The 16,961-nt window shown below is 28.1% G+C and overlaps 5 protein-coding genes across 5 annotated transcripts; 3 read left to right on the plus strand and 2 right to left on the minus strand.

Annotated features, from left to right (window-relative positions):
• The first annotated feature begins 205 nt into the window (after nt 1-205).
• On the plus strand, nt 206-1,760 carry LOC100744606 (elongation factor 1-beta'). The gene is made up of 3 exons (XM_003487561.4): nt 206-535; nt 913-1,340; nt 1,423-1,760. Exons 1-3 carry the CDS (start codon nt 456-458, stop codon nt 1,575-1,577), a joined length of 663 nt encoding a protein of 220 aa, XP_003487609.1. The 5' UTR covers nt 206-455; the 3' UTR covers nt 1,578-1,760.
• Nucleotides 1,761-4,385: 2,625 nt separating this feature from the next.
• On the plus strand, nt 4,386-6,456 carry LOC100748720 (lysozyme 2-like). Its single transcript, XM_003487424.4, has 4 exons — nt 4,386-4,604; nt 5,382-5,567; nt 6,063-6,136; nt 6,228-6,456. Exons 1-4 carry the CDS (start codon nt 4,535-4,537, stop codon nt 6,366-6,368), a joined length of 471 nt encoding a protein of 156 aa, XP_003487472.1. The 5' UTR covers nt 4,386-4,534; the 3' UTR covers nt 6,369-6,456.
• Nucleotides 6,457-6,459: 3 nt separating this feature from the next.
• On the minus strand, nt 6,460-10,248 carry LOC100747962 (nucleolar MIF4G domain-containing protein 1 homolog). The gene is made up of 9 exons (XM_012382626.3): nt 10,092-10,248; nt 9,536-9,998; nt 8,907-9,424; nt 8,512-8,796; nt 8,244-8,431; nt 7,952-8,127; nt 7,516-7,868; nt 7,018-7,149; nt 6,460-6,947 (listed from the first exon to the last, which is right to left on the minus strand). Exons 2-9 carry the CDS (start codon nt 9,960-9,962, stop codon nt 6,657-6,659), a joined length of 2,370 nt encoding a protein of 789 aa, XP_012238049.1. The 5' UTR covers nt 9,963-9,998; nt 10,092-10,248; the 3' UTR covers nt 6,460-6,656.
• Nucleotides 10,249-10,332: 84 nt separating this feature from the next.
• Nucleotides 10,333-13,429, plus strand: LOC100748840 (mitochondrial-processing peptidase subunit alpha). Its single transcript, XM_003487425.3, has 11 exons — nt 10,333-10,490; nt 10,612-10,862; nt 10,937-11,016; nt 11,089-11,274; nt 11,478-11,570; nt 11,644-11,816; nt 11,976-12,111; nt 12,191-12,399; nt 12,467-12,632; nt 12,732-12,864; nt 13,181-13,429. The coding sequence occupies exons 1-11, from the start codon at nt 10,435-10,437 to the stop codon at nt 13,357-13,359; spliced, it is 1,662 nt and encodes a 553-aa protein (XP_003487473.1). The 5' UTR covers nt 10,333-10,434; the 3' UTR covers nt 13,360-13,429.
• Nucleotides 13,430-13,835: 406 nt separating this feature from the next.
• On the minus strand, nt 13,836-16,614 carry LOC100749041 (60S ribosomal protein L5). The gene is made up of 7 exons (XM_003487427.4): nt 16,587-16,614; nt 16,142-16,265; nt 15,448-15,633; nt 15,236-15,370; nt 14,820-15,022; nt 14,381-14,558; nt 13,836-14,112 (listed from the first exon to the last, which is right to left on the minus strand). Exons 2-7 carry the CDS (start codon nt 16,142-16,144, stop codon nt 13,924-13,926), a joined length of 894 nt encoding a protein of 297 aa, XP_003487475.1. The 5' UTR covers nt 16,145-16,265; nt 16,587-16,614; the 3' UTR covers nt 13,836-13,923.
• Between the last annotated feature and the right edge of the window lie 347 nt (nt 16,615-16,961).

A 16,961-nucleotide genomic window follows, 5' to 3' on the forward strand; every position in this document is an offset into this window, starting at 1 on the left:
TATATATTAATTTTCGTACAAAATTTTTAGATAAGTAAAACAATAAATATTGCAATATTAAAGTTAATTTTATAAAAAGAAAAGGGATAGAATATGACGTTAGTAGACTTTTTTTGTGCACTGGAATAAAAAGTTTTAAAGGGAGAAAAACAAAATGAACAAAAGAAATATTCAATCGATTTATAAAATCGAAACGATTGCAATATGTAAATGAATCGTATTTGATTTTGGCAAAGTTCGAATAATTTCGCAATTAAGAAATTACAATTTAAAATTAATCGCTAGTTATTTTATTATTTCCCAAGAATAGCAGACCGGAATGACGTCATGTTGTGACGAAATAATGAACCGTCAATTTTTCTCCGTATATAATCCTACCTTCCGGTAAGCGGATAAAGGGAAGTTTATTATCAGTAACTTCGGTTAGGTGTCTTCGTTTTACTTAATTTTTCGCAATGGCTATTGGTGATCTTAAAACTGATAAGGGTATTAAAGATTTAAATTCCTATTTAGCAGAGCGTAGTTATATCGAAGGGTAAGTGTACTTTTATCTTTATAAAATTTATATTGGAATGCACGTGGTTCTTTACTTACCAATGTCTTAAAGTCATGAAAATTTTTCTTTCTTTTTTTTGTATAATAGTTTGAATTATATTATTTTTGATTGTGTTTAATATTTATCAGTACTAAATTTTCGAAAAATATTCTTGATCTTTTAATGCATTAATTCATCGCCATTTATATGCATATTAAAATATAATTGAACATTATATTATGACTAGGAAAGGATACGAATGTAAAAAATAGCAAGTAATTATGCACATTATATTTATTTTTATTCGTACTATATAAAATATGCTAAATATACATATATACTTTCAAGGAATGTCAAACAAAACTGATATTTTTAAGGTGGCAACCCACTCAAGCAGATGTAGTAGTTCTCGAAGCTTTAGGAAAGACTCCAACATCTTCGAATCCTCATGTATTAAGATGGTATAATCACATCAAATCATACGATTTAAAGACACTTCCAGGAGAAAAGAAAGCACCTGTTATCTTAAGTGGCAATAATTCTACTAACGTGGTAGCAGCCAAAAGTGAAGAAGATGATGAAGATGTGGACCTCTTTGGGTCAGATGAGGAGGAAGATGCTGAAGCTATACGACTTAGGGAGGAAAGATTAAAGGCATATGAGGAGAAAAAATCTAAGAAACCAGGACCAATTGCGAAATCCAGTGTTGTATTAGATGTCAAACCATGGGATGATGAAACTGACATGGAAGGAATGGAAAAAGTTGTGAGATCTATTCAAATGGATGGCCTAGTTTGGGGAGCATGTAAATAATTTTGTTATTTTCAAAATCATATCAAAACTTCAGTCTTGCAAAATCATAAGTCTTATATATATTGTGTTTTCAGCTAAATTAGTTGCAGTGGGCTATGGCATTAATAAATTCAGGATAATGTGTGTCATAGAAGATGAGAAGGTGTCTGTAGATTGGCTGATAGAACAAATAGAAAGTTTCGAAGAGTTTGTTCAGTCTGTGGACATTGAATCGTTCAATAAACTATAAATGATTGTTTCTGACTATTATCTTTAATGTAAACTTAATAAATAATAATCATTGTTTGTATATATAATTTGTTATTGAATAAGAAAAATTAATATTGCAAATTTCAGTGGTAATATATTAGCAAAAGATTCAATTAAAGTATTTATTTTCATCATACTGCTTTGATATTTATAATAGACAATTGAAAAGAAAAAATTGATGTTTTACTTTACATATACAATTGACCCTTTAATAATACAGGTTTAAATGACATGATATTAGATATATGAATTTTTCCATATGTGACTGCACGCTTGTTTCGAATCAATTCATTCAGCTCGTTACAACAATAACGCTATTTATGAAAAAAAGGAAATGATTTATGGAAGAATAATATATCATAAAAGATCCGTTGTATGTTACCGATTTGTATTAAACAGATCACTTTTCGTGAGAATTTCTTGATCTGCGACTTTTATGTCTTATTTTATTATAAATACACAATAATAATTGTAATACTATGTAGCATACAAAACAAATAATTCTTAATTGACGACAAAACTATAAATTATTGCAGTTAAATTTTCGAGGAGTCAAAAATTATACATACACGGATTTTCAGCTATTCCATTAGTCGGTGTTTCAAACTCCCACGTTGTTCAAGAATATGGTGTATTTTGCTTCCATTTTTGACAAAAAGCGTATTATTGTTTGAAAAATTTGAAGATGATTTGCATTTTAACCAGATGATAAACAAATGTATCATGTTTGGAATTTTTACTTCAAATTTGATTCATGATTATATGATAAATAAGTTTTGAAGCTCTCTAACTAAAACTATGTCTCGCTAAAGAAATCCCGATGCTTCTACATTCTACTATGAGACATACCAACGTCGATCCGTCAATGCTTTTTCCAAGCAGACTACATAAGTACATGTGTATGTAATTCAATCATATTCATAGATCACTAACTTTTTATTGGAGGTTTCTTTAACTAATCAGTCAAACAATTGGAATTAAACAAGAATTGAAATAAAAGATCACAGGTAGCGTTAATTTAATACATAGCTAATATCCCTATCCAAATTATTGTTAATATATTCCCTAATTTTTATTGCTGAAGACCGTATAAGAGTAATCTTTCTTTACTTAAGTGTCGTTGATACTAGAAATAAAAAATGTAGGAAGAATTCAACAGATTTAATATTATTTTTCTGTTTTTTTCTATATAGCCATTGATATAAAAAATAGATATACATTTATGTATATATGACCCCAGCCTAAATCGCTGATAGGTTTCTCCTATATGTTTCTTATTCGCTTATCAGGGAGTTGCTTTCAGTAAACTACTACTTTTGTAAAACTAGTTTAATAAATAAAGACTTGTGTGATTATAAACAATAGTAAACTTACTTATTTGTATTTCTCACTAGTATTAATTGTATTTGATACCTTTACAATGCAACGCTAGTTGCTAGTTGAATTCTTTGTTGATTAATTATTTTGTTATTGCTTATTTATCAATGGTCTGATTCGCACCACATTCAATAGAAGGTTAAATATCGCTATGAAATATTTGGTCATACTTAAAACGGATTTCTATCCAAAATATTTGATGGATAGAATAGATTTCATCGATTAGAATAATCACCATTCTTATTCTTATTGTTGATTTATGATTACAAAGTTTCTATAATTACAGACATATTGTATCAGAGAGGATTTCCGCTCTAATTGTATGTACGTATTTATAAGTATGTACATACATAGTATTTTAAATACATTTAGTATATAGTTCCGTTTGTCACAGATGACGTCATTTGGTAGTTCCGTTTGTTACGAATGACATCATTGTGTTCTTGCGGTAAAATTACAGTAAAACATGAAATTGCAATAAAATATATTCTTTCCTTTAGAATATGTCTTTAAAGTATTTTGTTAATATTTTGTAATTATACCAATCTCGACACCTTCCTACATTATTTCCTAATGTAATATTACATTAAGAAATGAAAGATTATATTATATTAGAACAATATAATTGTAAAATTACAAAATATAAATGTCTTTAAGAAAATGAATAGTGCAATTAACGCTCAGGATTCAATGAAAAAAAAGATAAGGTACAGAAAGAAAGAAAAGAAAACCGTAAAAGCTTTCACAAGAAGCTTTGAGATGCTGTATCGGCTTAAAATCCGGTTTCAGAATAATTTTTGTCTCATGAGTAAATATATAATTTACGTAGTGAAGCAATATGGTATTGTAAAGAACAAAGAAGACGGAGTAAAAGGTGTCGAGGATGATATTAAATAAATTATTAAAATAAGCAATCCTTCATTACTTACATATATTATCAAATCTAAACCTCATACTCTTTAAACAGATTCTACTTATTTTACATCGTATCGTATAAATTACATCTATAGAAACACAATTTATATATAAAACTGTATACTTATGATCTTTCCGGATACACAACTGAATAAAGTTAGAGTTTTATTACATAACATTAGTAATTTTATCAATATGCATTTGTTAATTTTTAATATATTAGTTTCAGTAATTTAGATAGTTCCAAGTAACTTTTTTCCAGGAACTAAAAAACATATAGATGTTTAAATGCCTACTGTAATTGATGTATACCTATTATAATTGAAGTATGCGATACAGATCAAAATATATAATTATTGCTGCTTTGATTTGTTTTTTTTTTATTTCTCTGCATGCCTTAGTGTCGCGACAAGTTGTGTTTTAAATCTTCCTTTTTCGATCACGATGTTTTCCAAGAGATAGTCCTTGCCACTGACCTTTGTTAGAATCCCCACCTCCGCAAGCAACAACGCGCGACAACTCTCTTCTATATAAAAGAGAACGTTACGAATATCGCGTGAATATTCTTCCACGCATCGTGACGGTATTTCCAAACATTAACAAAAGTAGAAATTCGAACAGAAATTGATTTGTTTCTCAAGGAGGATGGCCTTTTTGTTGAACACTTTGATTATAACATTGTTATCAATCGTTGCCTTTACATCCTTGATATATGGTAAGCTACGTTTGATTTTAATAGTAAAAGAATGATTATTTATATTTATGCTTAGCTCGAAGTTCGGAGATCATTAATTTTTGTGGATTAAATCGGCCAAATTAACTTATGTTCATAGACGATTTACATACGATTCATATTGATTGACTCTAATTATTAACTTTTACAATATATAATGATTATCCTGTTAGTGAACAACAGTTTAGACAGATATAAAAGTTAGCGTAAAATATCAAATCGTTTGAAATTATTTTTGATTTCTTCATTGTAAATTGATGAACAATCAAACTTCAATTATTAATATGTTTTTCAAATATTATATACTATATAAAAAGTTATTGTTTAACTTTAATTATACTTCTGTTCAAACGGCATAGAACTACAGAGATGGTACACATTAAAGGTAAGAAGGTGTGAAGTATTGTATCAAGATTCTACCGCAGTAAAGAAATTTAGGATATTGTACAATAACTTCAAATATTTGCTTATTTATTAAAAAAAAAAAAAAAAAAAAAGGAAGAAGAAAAAGGGGAAAAAGAATGTATAAACTCGTTAACTCAGAATCCGGTTTCATGCTACCAAGCGATCATGCAACTACATATCGACGAATGGTTGCCTTAGAATATATGAACAAAGTTCGACAAGTTTAAGCAAATTTATTTAAGATAATTAAAAAGATCTTACTGTTAATACATAATTATATCCTGAATGTTTTTAATCAGTTTTTCGATTTATTTAAAACTTCAAATAAACATTTTTGTTTTATAAACATAATAGGGCAAGAAAATTCGACAGGAAAAGAACCGGTATCAAGAGTATGTCTGGGATGTATATGCGAAGCTGCTTCTGGATGTAACATTACAATCGGTTGTGATGGATCCGTTTGTGGACCATTTCGTATAACATGGGCTTATTGGGCTGACGCTGGCAAACCAATTATTAACGATAGTATGACACAAGATGGTTCGTATTTATATGTGATTAAATATATAAGATGGTCTAAAAATCAATCCCAACGGTTTTTCAGGCCGATAGTCGGGCAAAAAAATATTTCGAACAAAATATAATTAGATTTCATTCGATTACAAATTACACTATTAAGAATTTCAAAAAAAGGTTTATTTCTATGAAAAGTCAAGGTCACTTCTATGTTCTTAAATAAAATTATACATGTTTTTTTCATCATTCGGTGCATTTTTTAATTCTCTACAAAGAAGTCTGGTATTTGGGTTGAAAAATGATTAGTTTAAGTAAAACTTGCCATATGGAAGATAAGGAAAGATAACGCAGTACTTTTCTGCTTTCGTTCTGAAAAATTGTGAGGCAGACCACCCATAATATATAATTGAAATTATATAATTATAATTATAATTATATAATATAAATATAATTATATAATTATAATTGAAAATGCAAAATAAAGCAATAGAGCAATAAAAATACTTGTTTTTCATATAGCGTATCCACGATGCGTGAATGATGTACACTGTGCAGCTCGTACAGTAGAGAATTATATGTGGAAATATGGTCAGGTACGCGCATATATATTATGCATACAAATATCTATATATACATATTGTCATGCAATTGTTTACTTTCCCTTTTTCTCTATTGTTTCTATAGGACTGTAACGGTGATGGCATTATCAATTGTGATGATTATGTTCGTATTCATCAATTAGGAGCATACGGATGCACTAGTTCTTTAAACTCAAAATTCGAAAATATTTATAAGCATTGCATGCAGACTTTCCAGAACCAATAATTGGTAAACAATAATATATAAACATTTAACTGTAAGATTATACTACACATGTATACGTGTGTGTGTTCCAATAAATTATAAAAACAAATGTATAAGAATAATTTTATTTCAAGAGAAATTTCATTTTAGACATATTTAGGAATATGTTTAAACGTATGTATTATTGATAATGCTTATTAGTTGTAAAAGTAATTGACGTTTCGGTATGAAATGTAGATGCTATTTATTTCGTTTCAACTATATTATTATATTTTTAAAAAAATTACTATATTTTATTGTACTTCAAATTTAAAACTCAATTTTAGATCCATGTAAAATTAATAATTTATCTACAAATTCGGTTCTCCCCTTTAGCATTGTTTTCTGTTTATCCAAAATATTATATGAATGTATATTTTTTACTAAGAAGCAATTTATAAATAAACGAAGGCTTTCTCTAAAAGTTTGTAATTGAGGAGGAACAGAGATCCTTTCAAACACTTGTATACAAGCTTGTTCATTTTCATGCAAAAGAATTCCCAACATAATTTGTCTAAGGAATTTCATAGTGTGCCTTTCTAATTCAGTAAAATGGATGACCTGCAATAGAATAATAATACATAATATTTGGAATAAGCATTTCTTAGTTACTGAAAGTTATAGCACTTACTTTTAAAACTGACAAAGCAAGACACTTTTCAATAAATAAATGTATTAAAAATTGTGCTAAATTAAACAATTGTTTATTGTTGTATGTTTCCAGAGTTTTTAATTTGTCCCAAAGCGTGTATTGTATTGTGAGCTGAATCCAGCAAAAATAAATTATTATAATAAAATGTGAATAAGTTATATAACATATGCATGCATAGAATGTAGAAAAAAGATTGGTCAGTTCTTCTAAGAAATAATGAAAGTTAGCAATCTTTAATTATTGTTGAATATAAACACTAACCATGCATGTTGTAGCAATAGTGACATTAAAGAATTCCACATGCACATTTATATATAACATTTTCTGTACATAATTATTGTAACTTGAAAATTAAATGTTTGATTTTCCAATAAATATTTACTTTTACATTAAATCATATTTAATACTGAAATGTTATTTTGACTAATCTTTCTTATACATCCCATGTAAATAACTATAAAATATAATATTAAGTACCTGATACTTTCTGTTATATTCACACAACTTTTGAGCTAATATTGCATAATAAGGATTAAACTTATTTTCTTGTAAGCAGCAATGCATTAATACATTTATGATTTCTGCTTCTTGTTGATTCTTTAAACCAAGATGATGCAGTTTTTCAAATGCATCTAAATAATCTTCAGCTGTCATAAGGATACAGAAAATATTTTTTCTTGTATCAGTATTCATTCTCTGTTTTCGTGCCAATTCCAGAATTTTTGCACCAAAATTAAGCTTATCATATTCTATTGCATTTCCTTTATCATTCACATTACTTGAACCAGACCATGCTGATCCTATAATCCACCACTTACCACTTTCATCAGCTGTAATGAAAAATAGATAAACTTTCACCTAACTTATGTATATAAGTACATTGTGTTTTAATTGTTACAAATATATCATTTACCATGTAATAAATCCATTAGAGACACATTGAACTGTGTTATTATATTGCCTTTGCGTATTACACTTTTTATAACTTTTTTCAAATGCTCCACGTGAGAAGGATCATACTGAGGTATTTTATTGATATTGTTATTTTTTATTGCTAGCAAAATTTCCAACATAAATTTAATTCTTGAACTGTGTGATAAAGAAAATTATTAAGATAAATTCTAATAATTTTCGTTCTGTATGTGTGCATGCATACGTGGGAGCGTATGTGTGTATGTATATTCAAAAAACATTAGATAACCTACTTTTCTCCATTTTCGTGACTAGCTTTTCGCTGTAGACTTTGTATAAATTCCTTTAAAGCACTTGGATCATCTTTTCTCAATGAAAATCCCACTGTTTTTAGAATAAGTAATATCAATTCAATCTCTTTTTCTGTAAACTTAGCCATCAATTTATCAAGTATCTGATAAAGGAGCTTATATCCAAATACCTACATAAAGTAAATTTAAAAAAGCTATTTAACTTTATGTTTGCTTTGATATAGATCATTGTTTAATCAAATTTCCATACTTTAAAATTATATAAATGTGAAATCATGAGAACAACATTATCCAATTCTTTGTTTGCTACATCTTGTAACTTTTCCATCATCTCAACAAATTGTTTAATAAGCTTTTCTAAAAAATTAGCTCCCACTTCAATACCAATATTAGCATGTAATATCGCAATTAACATCATATGCTCAGAAATAAGACGATCTGGTGTAAGTACATGTGATACTAAACTTTCAATCACTAATTCTGATAGTACATTGTTCATATTATTACGACTATTTGTCATATACATTTCTTCTATCTGTAATACATAACATAATATATAAATCATGCAATAAACAAATTCATCATAAATATATATATTTATTTACATAACTATTGTTTGCTTTACGTATATAATTATATAATTACCTGGTTTGCTATACTATACATATTCTGTTCTGTCACTCTGTTTAAACAACCCTTTAATTTCTTTTTTAAGGAAAGCAATTTTTCATCATTAAGATTCATATTATGCATAGTATTTGCTCGTACAGCAGGTGGAACATATCTGCTACTATTATGTATAATATTGCCTTCTTTATCTCTTTTTCTTCCATAAATATCTTCCCATGTATCTTTGTCATTGATGTCAATATTATCAGGTTTTCTAGCTTCTGCCAATTTTGTCTTTTTAGTCTTAGGTACTTTCACTTGCATAAGTTCGTCTGAATCACTGTTGTTATCAGATTGTTCCTTAACAAATGCATCAAAATCAATATTTTCATTCTTACTTTTATTAACAGTATCTGAATTGATATTTGCATATTCATTTCCTCCCACTGTTTCTGATGAATTTGTATCGAGATCAATATTAAATTCATTTTCTAAGATCTTTTCTGTTTCTATGATATGTTTCCTATCTTTCTCTAAACAAAAATCTAAAAGATCTAATTATATATTTATAATTATACATTAAGGAAATTAATAACAATAACAAATAAGTTACAATGTGTACATAATTACACACAGAAATTTTTATAATAAAATGAAAAGGATACAGTCCAAACCATCTGTTACAAAAGACTTAGGAATTGTCTTATTTTTTCTTTTATTTAATTTCAATCTTTTTTCTAATTTTTTAATTTCTCTGTCCTCTTTTAAATTAGCTTCATTAAGTAATTTGTTTTTTTTATTTTTCTTTTTATGTTCAAGTTCTTCAAGCTTCCTTTTTTTAATTTCTTTTGTACATTCCTTATATCCTTCTTGTATTGTTTTATCAACTAGCTCGCTATGATTTGTTTTATTATCATTGACGTACCCACGTGTAGTACGTAATTCATTTCTGTTTTTTAAATAAACTGATCTATTAATTTTCTTTTGCTGCCTGAGCTCTTTGCGCATTTGTTTACGGGATTTCCCTGCTACTTTTAAAGTTGACCGTTCTACTTTCTTAGTTTTTAATTTCTTTCGTTTAAGAGAACTCATTTTTATTCTATTAAGTATTTAGGTAGGTTATGGATCCTGTCGAAATTTTACGATATAATTACTGGGCTACGTTTTTATCGTTTATTTTTTCATAAATGTAATGAAGCACAGAAGCATGAAAAAACTTACTTCTCTTACCAACTATCTGGTTGAAGAATAAATTAAACAATTTTTATCGCTAATACTTATGACATATTTAAATAAATCATCCATTACTACGTTTTCAAGAGTTCTAGACTTGTGGCACCACTGATTCGTACGCAATTTTTATTGAACACATCTGTATAAGTAGGTTTATAAATTTATAAATGTATGTTAATGTAAGTACATTTATTTAACAGGAGACTATTTGTAGGCTATTTTTGTCCAAGTTTTTAATATTGTCCACTTAATCATTTTTCACTTCTAAACTGTGAAGGTGACAAGTTAAGTTATATACATATAAATTAAATGATTTGATACGAAGAATAAGATGAAAATGTTGATGCAAGTATCACAAAGTTCCTTGACAGTTATTTTTACTAAAAGGTAATTACTCTAATAGAAAAAAAGAATTTTACAGCGATATAAGTATCTTTCACTTAACCTTGTCAAGCTCATATTTATAAATCAACTTTTATATTATTAAATGTAATGGTATTCTTTACAGTGCAATACGAAGAAAATCTTTTTGTTTTTTAAAAAAATGTGATTTTTCCTCCCAGAAGGTACCTAATAATAAAATAACACGAAAATCAATTGTTACACCATTTCCTCCATTAACCAAGCCAATACCTAATTTACCTAAAGCAATCTATGCTACTGCTAAAGAAGAACATCAGGTTACTAAAGTAACAGTTTTGTCAAACGGATTAAGAGTTGCCTCTGAAAATCGATTTGGCCAATTTTGTACAGTAGGCGGTAAGTACAAAAAATATTTGTAAAAAATCTTTCATTTTAATTATTTATTTGTACTATAAAATAATGTTTTACAGTATTGCTTGATTCTGGTCCTCGATATGAAATTGCATACCCCAATGGTATCTCACATTTCCTAGAAAAGTTGGCATTTGGAGTAAGATTTTTAGAATATAACGAAGAATTAGTATTCAAAGAATAAAAAAAAATCGGTAATTTACTCTTTCAGTCTACCAAAACGTACAAGAATAAAGACCAAATAATGCTAGCTCTAGAAAAACATGGAGGTATATGTGATTGTCAAGCATCCAGGGATACATTTATTTATGCAGCATCTGCAGAACGTCGTGGATTGGATACTGTTGTACAAATTTTGGGTGATATTGTTTTAAGGCCTCAAATTACAGAGGATGAGGTAAATGTTTTTATACGATATCATCTTACTTATATCACTCTATTTATAACAGAAAGTAATAATCTTTTATAAATTTCAATAAATCATAAATCAATAAATTTAGGTATATTACTTTCATAGAGTTAGACAAATTAGTATAATCGTTTGTTATATGAAGATATAGAAAGAATATAAAAATTCAACCTGGATATCAAAATTTTTAGATAAATGCAGCAAGACAGATGATTCGATTTGAGTTGGAATCTTTACTTACAAGGCCAGAACAAGAGCCAATACTTATGGATATGATTCATGCGGTAAATAAAAAAAAATATTTCTGGAAAATTTTAAGAATACTCATCTATTGTAAGTAAAATTTATTCTGCATAGGCTGCATATAGAAATAATACTCTTGGTCTTCCAAAGATTTGTCCAAAGGAAAATATTGACCATATAGATAGAAAAATATTATTTGAGTATTTAAAACATCATTACACACCACACAGGATGGTAGTAGCTGGAGTTGGTGTAGAACATGAGGACCTTGTTTTAGCAGTTCAAAAGTAATTATATGTAAAACTGTTAAGTATTCATCAATATAAATCAAAATATTACTAGATTGATTTTTACTAATTTAAAAACTATCTCTCATAGTTTATATCATTTATGCAATTTAAGTTGTGATATTCACTGTTAGGTATAATTTATTATTGTTATTATAGATATTTCGTTGAAAAAAAATCGGTTTGGGAAGAAGAAGGAGAAAAAGAACAAAAGAAGAATAGCTCGATATCAGTAGGAAAATTTTCAAATACAGTTGACGCTTCAATTGCTCAGTATACTGGAGGTTACATACTAGTAGTTATCTCTTTAAATTAAACATACTAGTATTTTTGAATATTATTATTTAATAGTTTTAAATTGTATAATTATATAGGAAGAATGTAATGTACCTGTGTATGCAGGACCTAGTGGTCTACCAGAATTATCACATGTAGTAATAGGTTTGGAAGGCTGTTCTCATCAAGATTCAGATTTCGTAGCAATGTGTGTTTTAAATATGATGATGGGTGGTGGTAACAGTTTCAGTGCCGGGGGTCCAGGAAAAGGAATGTATACTCGTCTGTACACGAATGTACTTAATAGGTAAAATATGAGACAAGTTCTTGTTCTTTGAAAAGCTAAGTATTGTTATAAAATAGTTATTTTGCAGGTATCATTGGTTGTATAGTGCAACTGCATACAATCACGCATACGCTGATACAGGTCTTTTTTATATTCATGCATCTTGTACACCCTCTCATGTCAGAGACATGGTAGAGGTGATCGTACATGAGATGGTTACTATGACAAATAATATTACAGATAATGAATTAGCGGTATGATTTCATTTATAAGTTCTATTGTGCACATGTGTGCAATAATTATGTTTTTCTATCCACTTTTAATCTTAATTGGAGAACTTTTTAATAATGTAGAGAGCAAAGAAGCAATTGCAATCTATGTTACTTATGAATTTGGAACAAAGACCGGTTGTATTTGAAGATATTGGAAGACAAGTTTTAGCCACTGGTTCTAGAAAACGACCAGAATACTTCATACAGGCAATTGGTATTGGTCCTATATTATACTGAAGTATACGGATATTGGTTGCTCAGAACTCTTCATGGAAAATCTATTCTTTTCTCAATTCTTGGTCTGATTCTATCTAGTTATTTCAAAATTGATATTCGTTTTCCTTATTTCAACACATCCTTTAAAAATATAGTAACTTTCCCCAAAAAATGTTGACATAAATCTCTGTTGCTACTCAAGAAATTCTTATCAGTCAATATCCTTATATGTAACTATATATAAATTATATATAAATCTGAATATTACTCATTAATATATATAAACTAGCTGTATTTGTATTATTAATTTGTAGATGAGATATCGAAGGATCATGTAACAAATGTAGCACGTCGTTTACTTAAATCACCACCTAGTGTAGCAGCTCGAGGGGAAGTAAGAACTGTTCCGTCGATCGGAGACATTCAAGCTGGATTAATTGACGAGCGAGGCAGATTGCCTGGTTCCCGTAGTAGATTATCGCTTTTCCGCTAGATCAAAAAAAATTGTTAATCTAAAGATACGTATACGTTCTTTTTAATATCATAAATCTTTGACAAAATTATTCGCACATATACATTTATTGATTTATCATCACACAGGAATTAAATTTTTATATTTGAAATAGCATATATGTAATTTGTTAATTTATTTACGATTAACATTTCAATTTATTTTTAATTTTTCTGTCTATTAAATATATATCCGTATATTGCACACAAATGCGTTATGTAAAAATTTATGTATACAATGTAGCAATACAAATACGAACAATGAATAACATAATTATTACATGTCATATACATTTATCAAGCTAATAGTAAAAAAGAATATATTTATATCTATAATTAATAGACGAGATATTTTTGTGTCGTCTATATTAACGATTAGTGTGATGTACTTTTAAATAAACTATTGCATAAAATAAATTTAGTATTATATTCATTAACATAGTAATAAAAATTACAAAATTTCCAGTACACATTGTTTATTTTTATACCAAAACATTCTTCATGTATACATGAACATTGATTTTGATACAGAAAATTGACAATAAAACTAAGCTTCTACTTCCGCCAGTTTTTTGAGGAAATTAGCTTTCCTTTGAGCAACACAGTTTTTCCTTTCTGCTAAAGAAAGTTTGCGGCGATTCCATCGCTTTTTCACCGGTATTTTTTCTTTAACGATCTTTGTGTGTTCTGGATTTGCACGTATAGCTTCATGTGCGCTCTTATAAATACCCTCAATCTGTAGACAAAAATTATACAAATGTCTTCTAATATATAAAATTATATATAATATATAGAATATTAATATATAAATAAAAAATAAATAATGGAAGTGAAATGTAACAAAGGTTAATGTGAAAAATGCCACGATCAATGCATTTATCTTTTAAAACCAATGCACTTATTATTGTCCAACTGCGACACTGCAAAGATCATGAAATCTTGCAGTAATTATAAGCTGGACGAATGGGTGACTGAATATGTAAACAAAATGTATGAACACTTACACTATCAGCGGTAATACCATTTTTGATGTACTGTGAAAATTGTCGTTTGAAAGCATCGTCATCATCTTCTTCTAATGTTCTCATGTAATTTGCAACATGTTGTCCAAATATGTGCTGCCGATGAACATCAGCATTGAAAGATTTTGATTCACTATCATACCCAGGAAATCTCTTGGTGCTATTTATGGAAAAACAATATAAAAGTTTAAACATATGTTGAAAAACATATCCTGTATTATTTCTATCTTTAATTATATATTATCAGAAACACATTTTTTCATCTTTTTATATCCATGCAAAGACAATAAATTGTATTGTAGAACACAGATACAAAATCATGTCTTGCTACGACTCAGATGACGCGCATGTGTATGGTAACATCATATTTTTTTTCATAATACATCTTAATATCTTTTATAATAATTATGTTAACAAATACCTATGTGGAATATTGAGACCACCATCAACAGCACCTTTCATGGCGCCGAAAACTCTAGCACCAGTAGTTGTACGCATTAAACCAGTATCTAAGTAACATCTGAATGCCCCAGGGCCTTCGTCTAATTCTTCAACGTTATATTCATCACCAGTTACTTCTGTTGTTCCAGTATACAAGGTATCTAGGCCTAATTTTTTCAATAACTATAGAAAAACATATGGTATCACATAATTTTGAAAACAGATCCAACTTCAATCATATTGAATATTATACAATTGTTGTTCAGAAATATATAACAGGGAACAATTAATATCTCTTCAGTTATACATCAAAGCGAGCTGAGCGTTTCATCATTAAACAAATATTTAAGTATAAAAACATATAATTGTAGAATAAAATAATAGAAAAATACTTACTCTTCGTGCTAAAAGAAGACCTGTGCAATAGGCAGAAGCATAATTTGTAAGCCCAACTTTAATGCCATATTTTGGAAGTTCATGACTGTATGCTGCACATACAATTCTATCTCCTTCAATCCTTGAATACGCAACCTACATGTATGATAAATTTTAATAATTGAAAGATAAAAGTCTTTTTAATAGATTTTAAATTATCTAAATATATGTACCTGACAGGTAATATCCTTATTTGATAAACGTACAATTAATCTGTATTTAGGAGTATTATATTTATTTTTATCCTGAATAGTTAATCGTTTACGTGCATAATAATCTGTCTTTCCTTCACGTCGCCTTCTGAACTTAACTTGGTAACGTTTGAAGTACTGTTTATTCTTAACAACCTTTACAAACCCCTAAAAAATGATACATATTACACTTTTTAGATTAAAAGAGAACTATAAACTTTTTGTTTAATCAGTATATAATATTCAGTGACATAGGGAATAATTTTTTCATTCATTTGTCAAAGTGAGCTAAAATTTTCATCACTTAAAAATCAATATTGTTTGTTAAAAGAATTTACTTTTTACGCTTTTAACGCTTTTAACATATTATTTTTGTATCTTTCTTTCCAAGTATACCTATGCTAATAATGTAAATTAAAAATAAAGGGCAAGATCGCACTTTTGATGATATACAATATACAATTTATTGATTTGAGTAATAAACAAAATATATTATTAATATATTACTTATTTCACATTATTGAAACAGTATATAATAATCAGCTACATGTTGTAACATGAATATCATTCCTGGAATCCTTTTGAATAACATGCATCTACTACTTCTTGTAATATCAAATCATTTGTATAAATAATTAGGAATCTTATTTATCGAATTACATTAATCTTTACTTACCATATTACCAATAAATACAATGAAACTTCTTTTCGAAACACTACCTTTGAATGTTCCACGACTTCCACGTATCAAAAGGAAGTTCTCGTGTATACTCGTTGCGACCTCATCGTGATAGCGCCATCTACCAGTTAAAAATTTTACTTCTTATTAGTAGTTAGGTTCCATTAACTTACTGATAGATGGCATTCATTGTGCACAAAATAGGACCCTTTGTGCTAATTGCATATATAGTTAATTATTTACGTAAGAAATTGGAATAATATTATACAGAGAAGATTTCTGGGAGTTAAAGCTTTGATTTAATCCGAACAGTTCGAGAACTCGTCTTATAGATCGAGAAATTTGAGTCCTTTAATTTCGTAAAAACATTAGTTCGACTGTTTCACCACTAGGTGTTATAGTGTTACATGGTGCACTGATTTGGACGATTTTTTAAACTTACTTGAAACTAGGGAGAATATTTAAATAAAACCAGGGATATAATTAATTTTGAAAAATTCCTTGTTCGTATGCTCTAAATTTTCATTTGAAATCTCAAAAGTTAACAAATTTTCTAAATTGTGCCATCTGTCGATTGAACATAAATGTACAACACTTTAGACACAAATATCTCAAGATTAAATGTTAGGATTGGCATACTTATTAATTCATTGAATTTGTTTTTTTACGCTTTATAAAGATATCAAGAAATATGTATATATATAGATTTTTATTTTAAAAAAATTATGATGACCTAGAAATGATATGATGTCCACAATTGCATGTGATCCTTGAAATATCTTTGTCTGTTATATCTTTGTCCTGAGAAGCTTCTCAA

Source organism: Bombus impatiens, unplaced genomic scaffold, assembly GCF_000188095.3.
Source record: "Bombus impatiens unplaced genomic scaffold, BIMP_2.2 scf_0155, whole genome shotgun sequence".
NCBI classification, from domain to species: domain Eukaryota; kingdom Metazoa; phylum Arthropoda; class Insecta; order Hymenoptera; family Apidae; genus Bombus; species Bombus impatiens.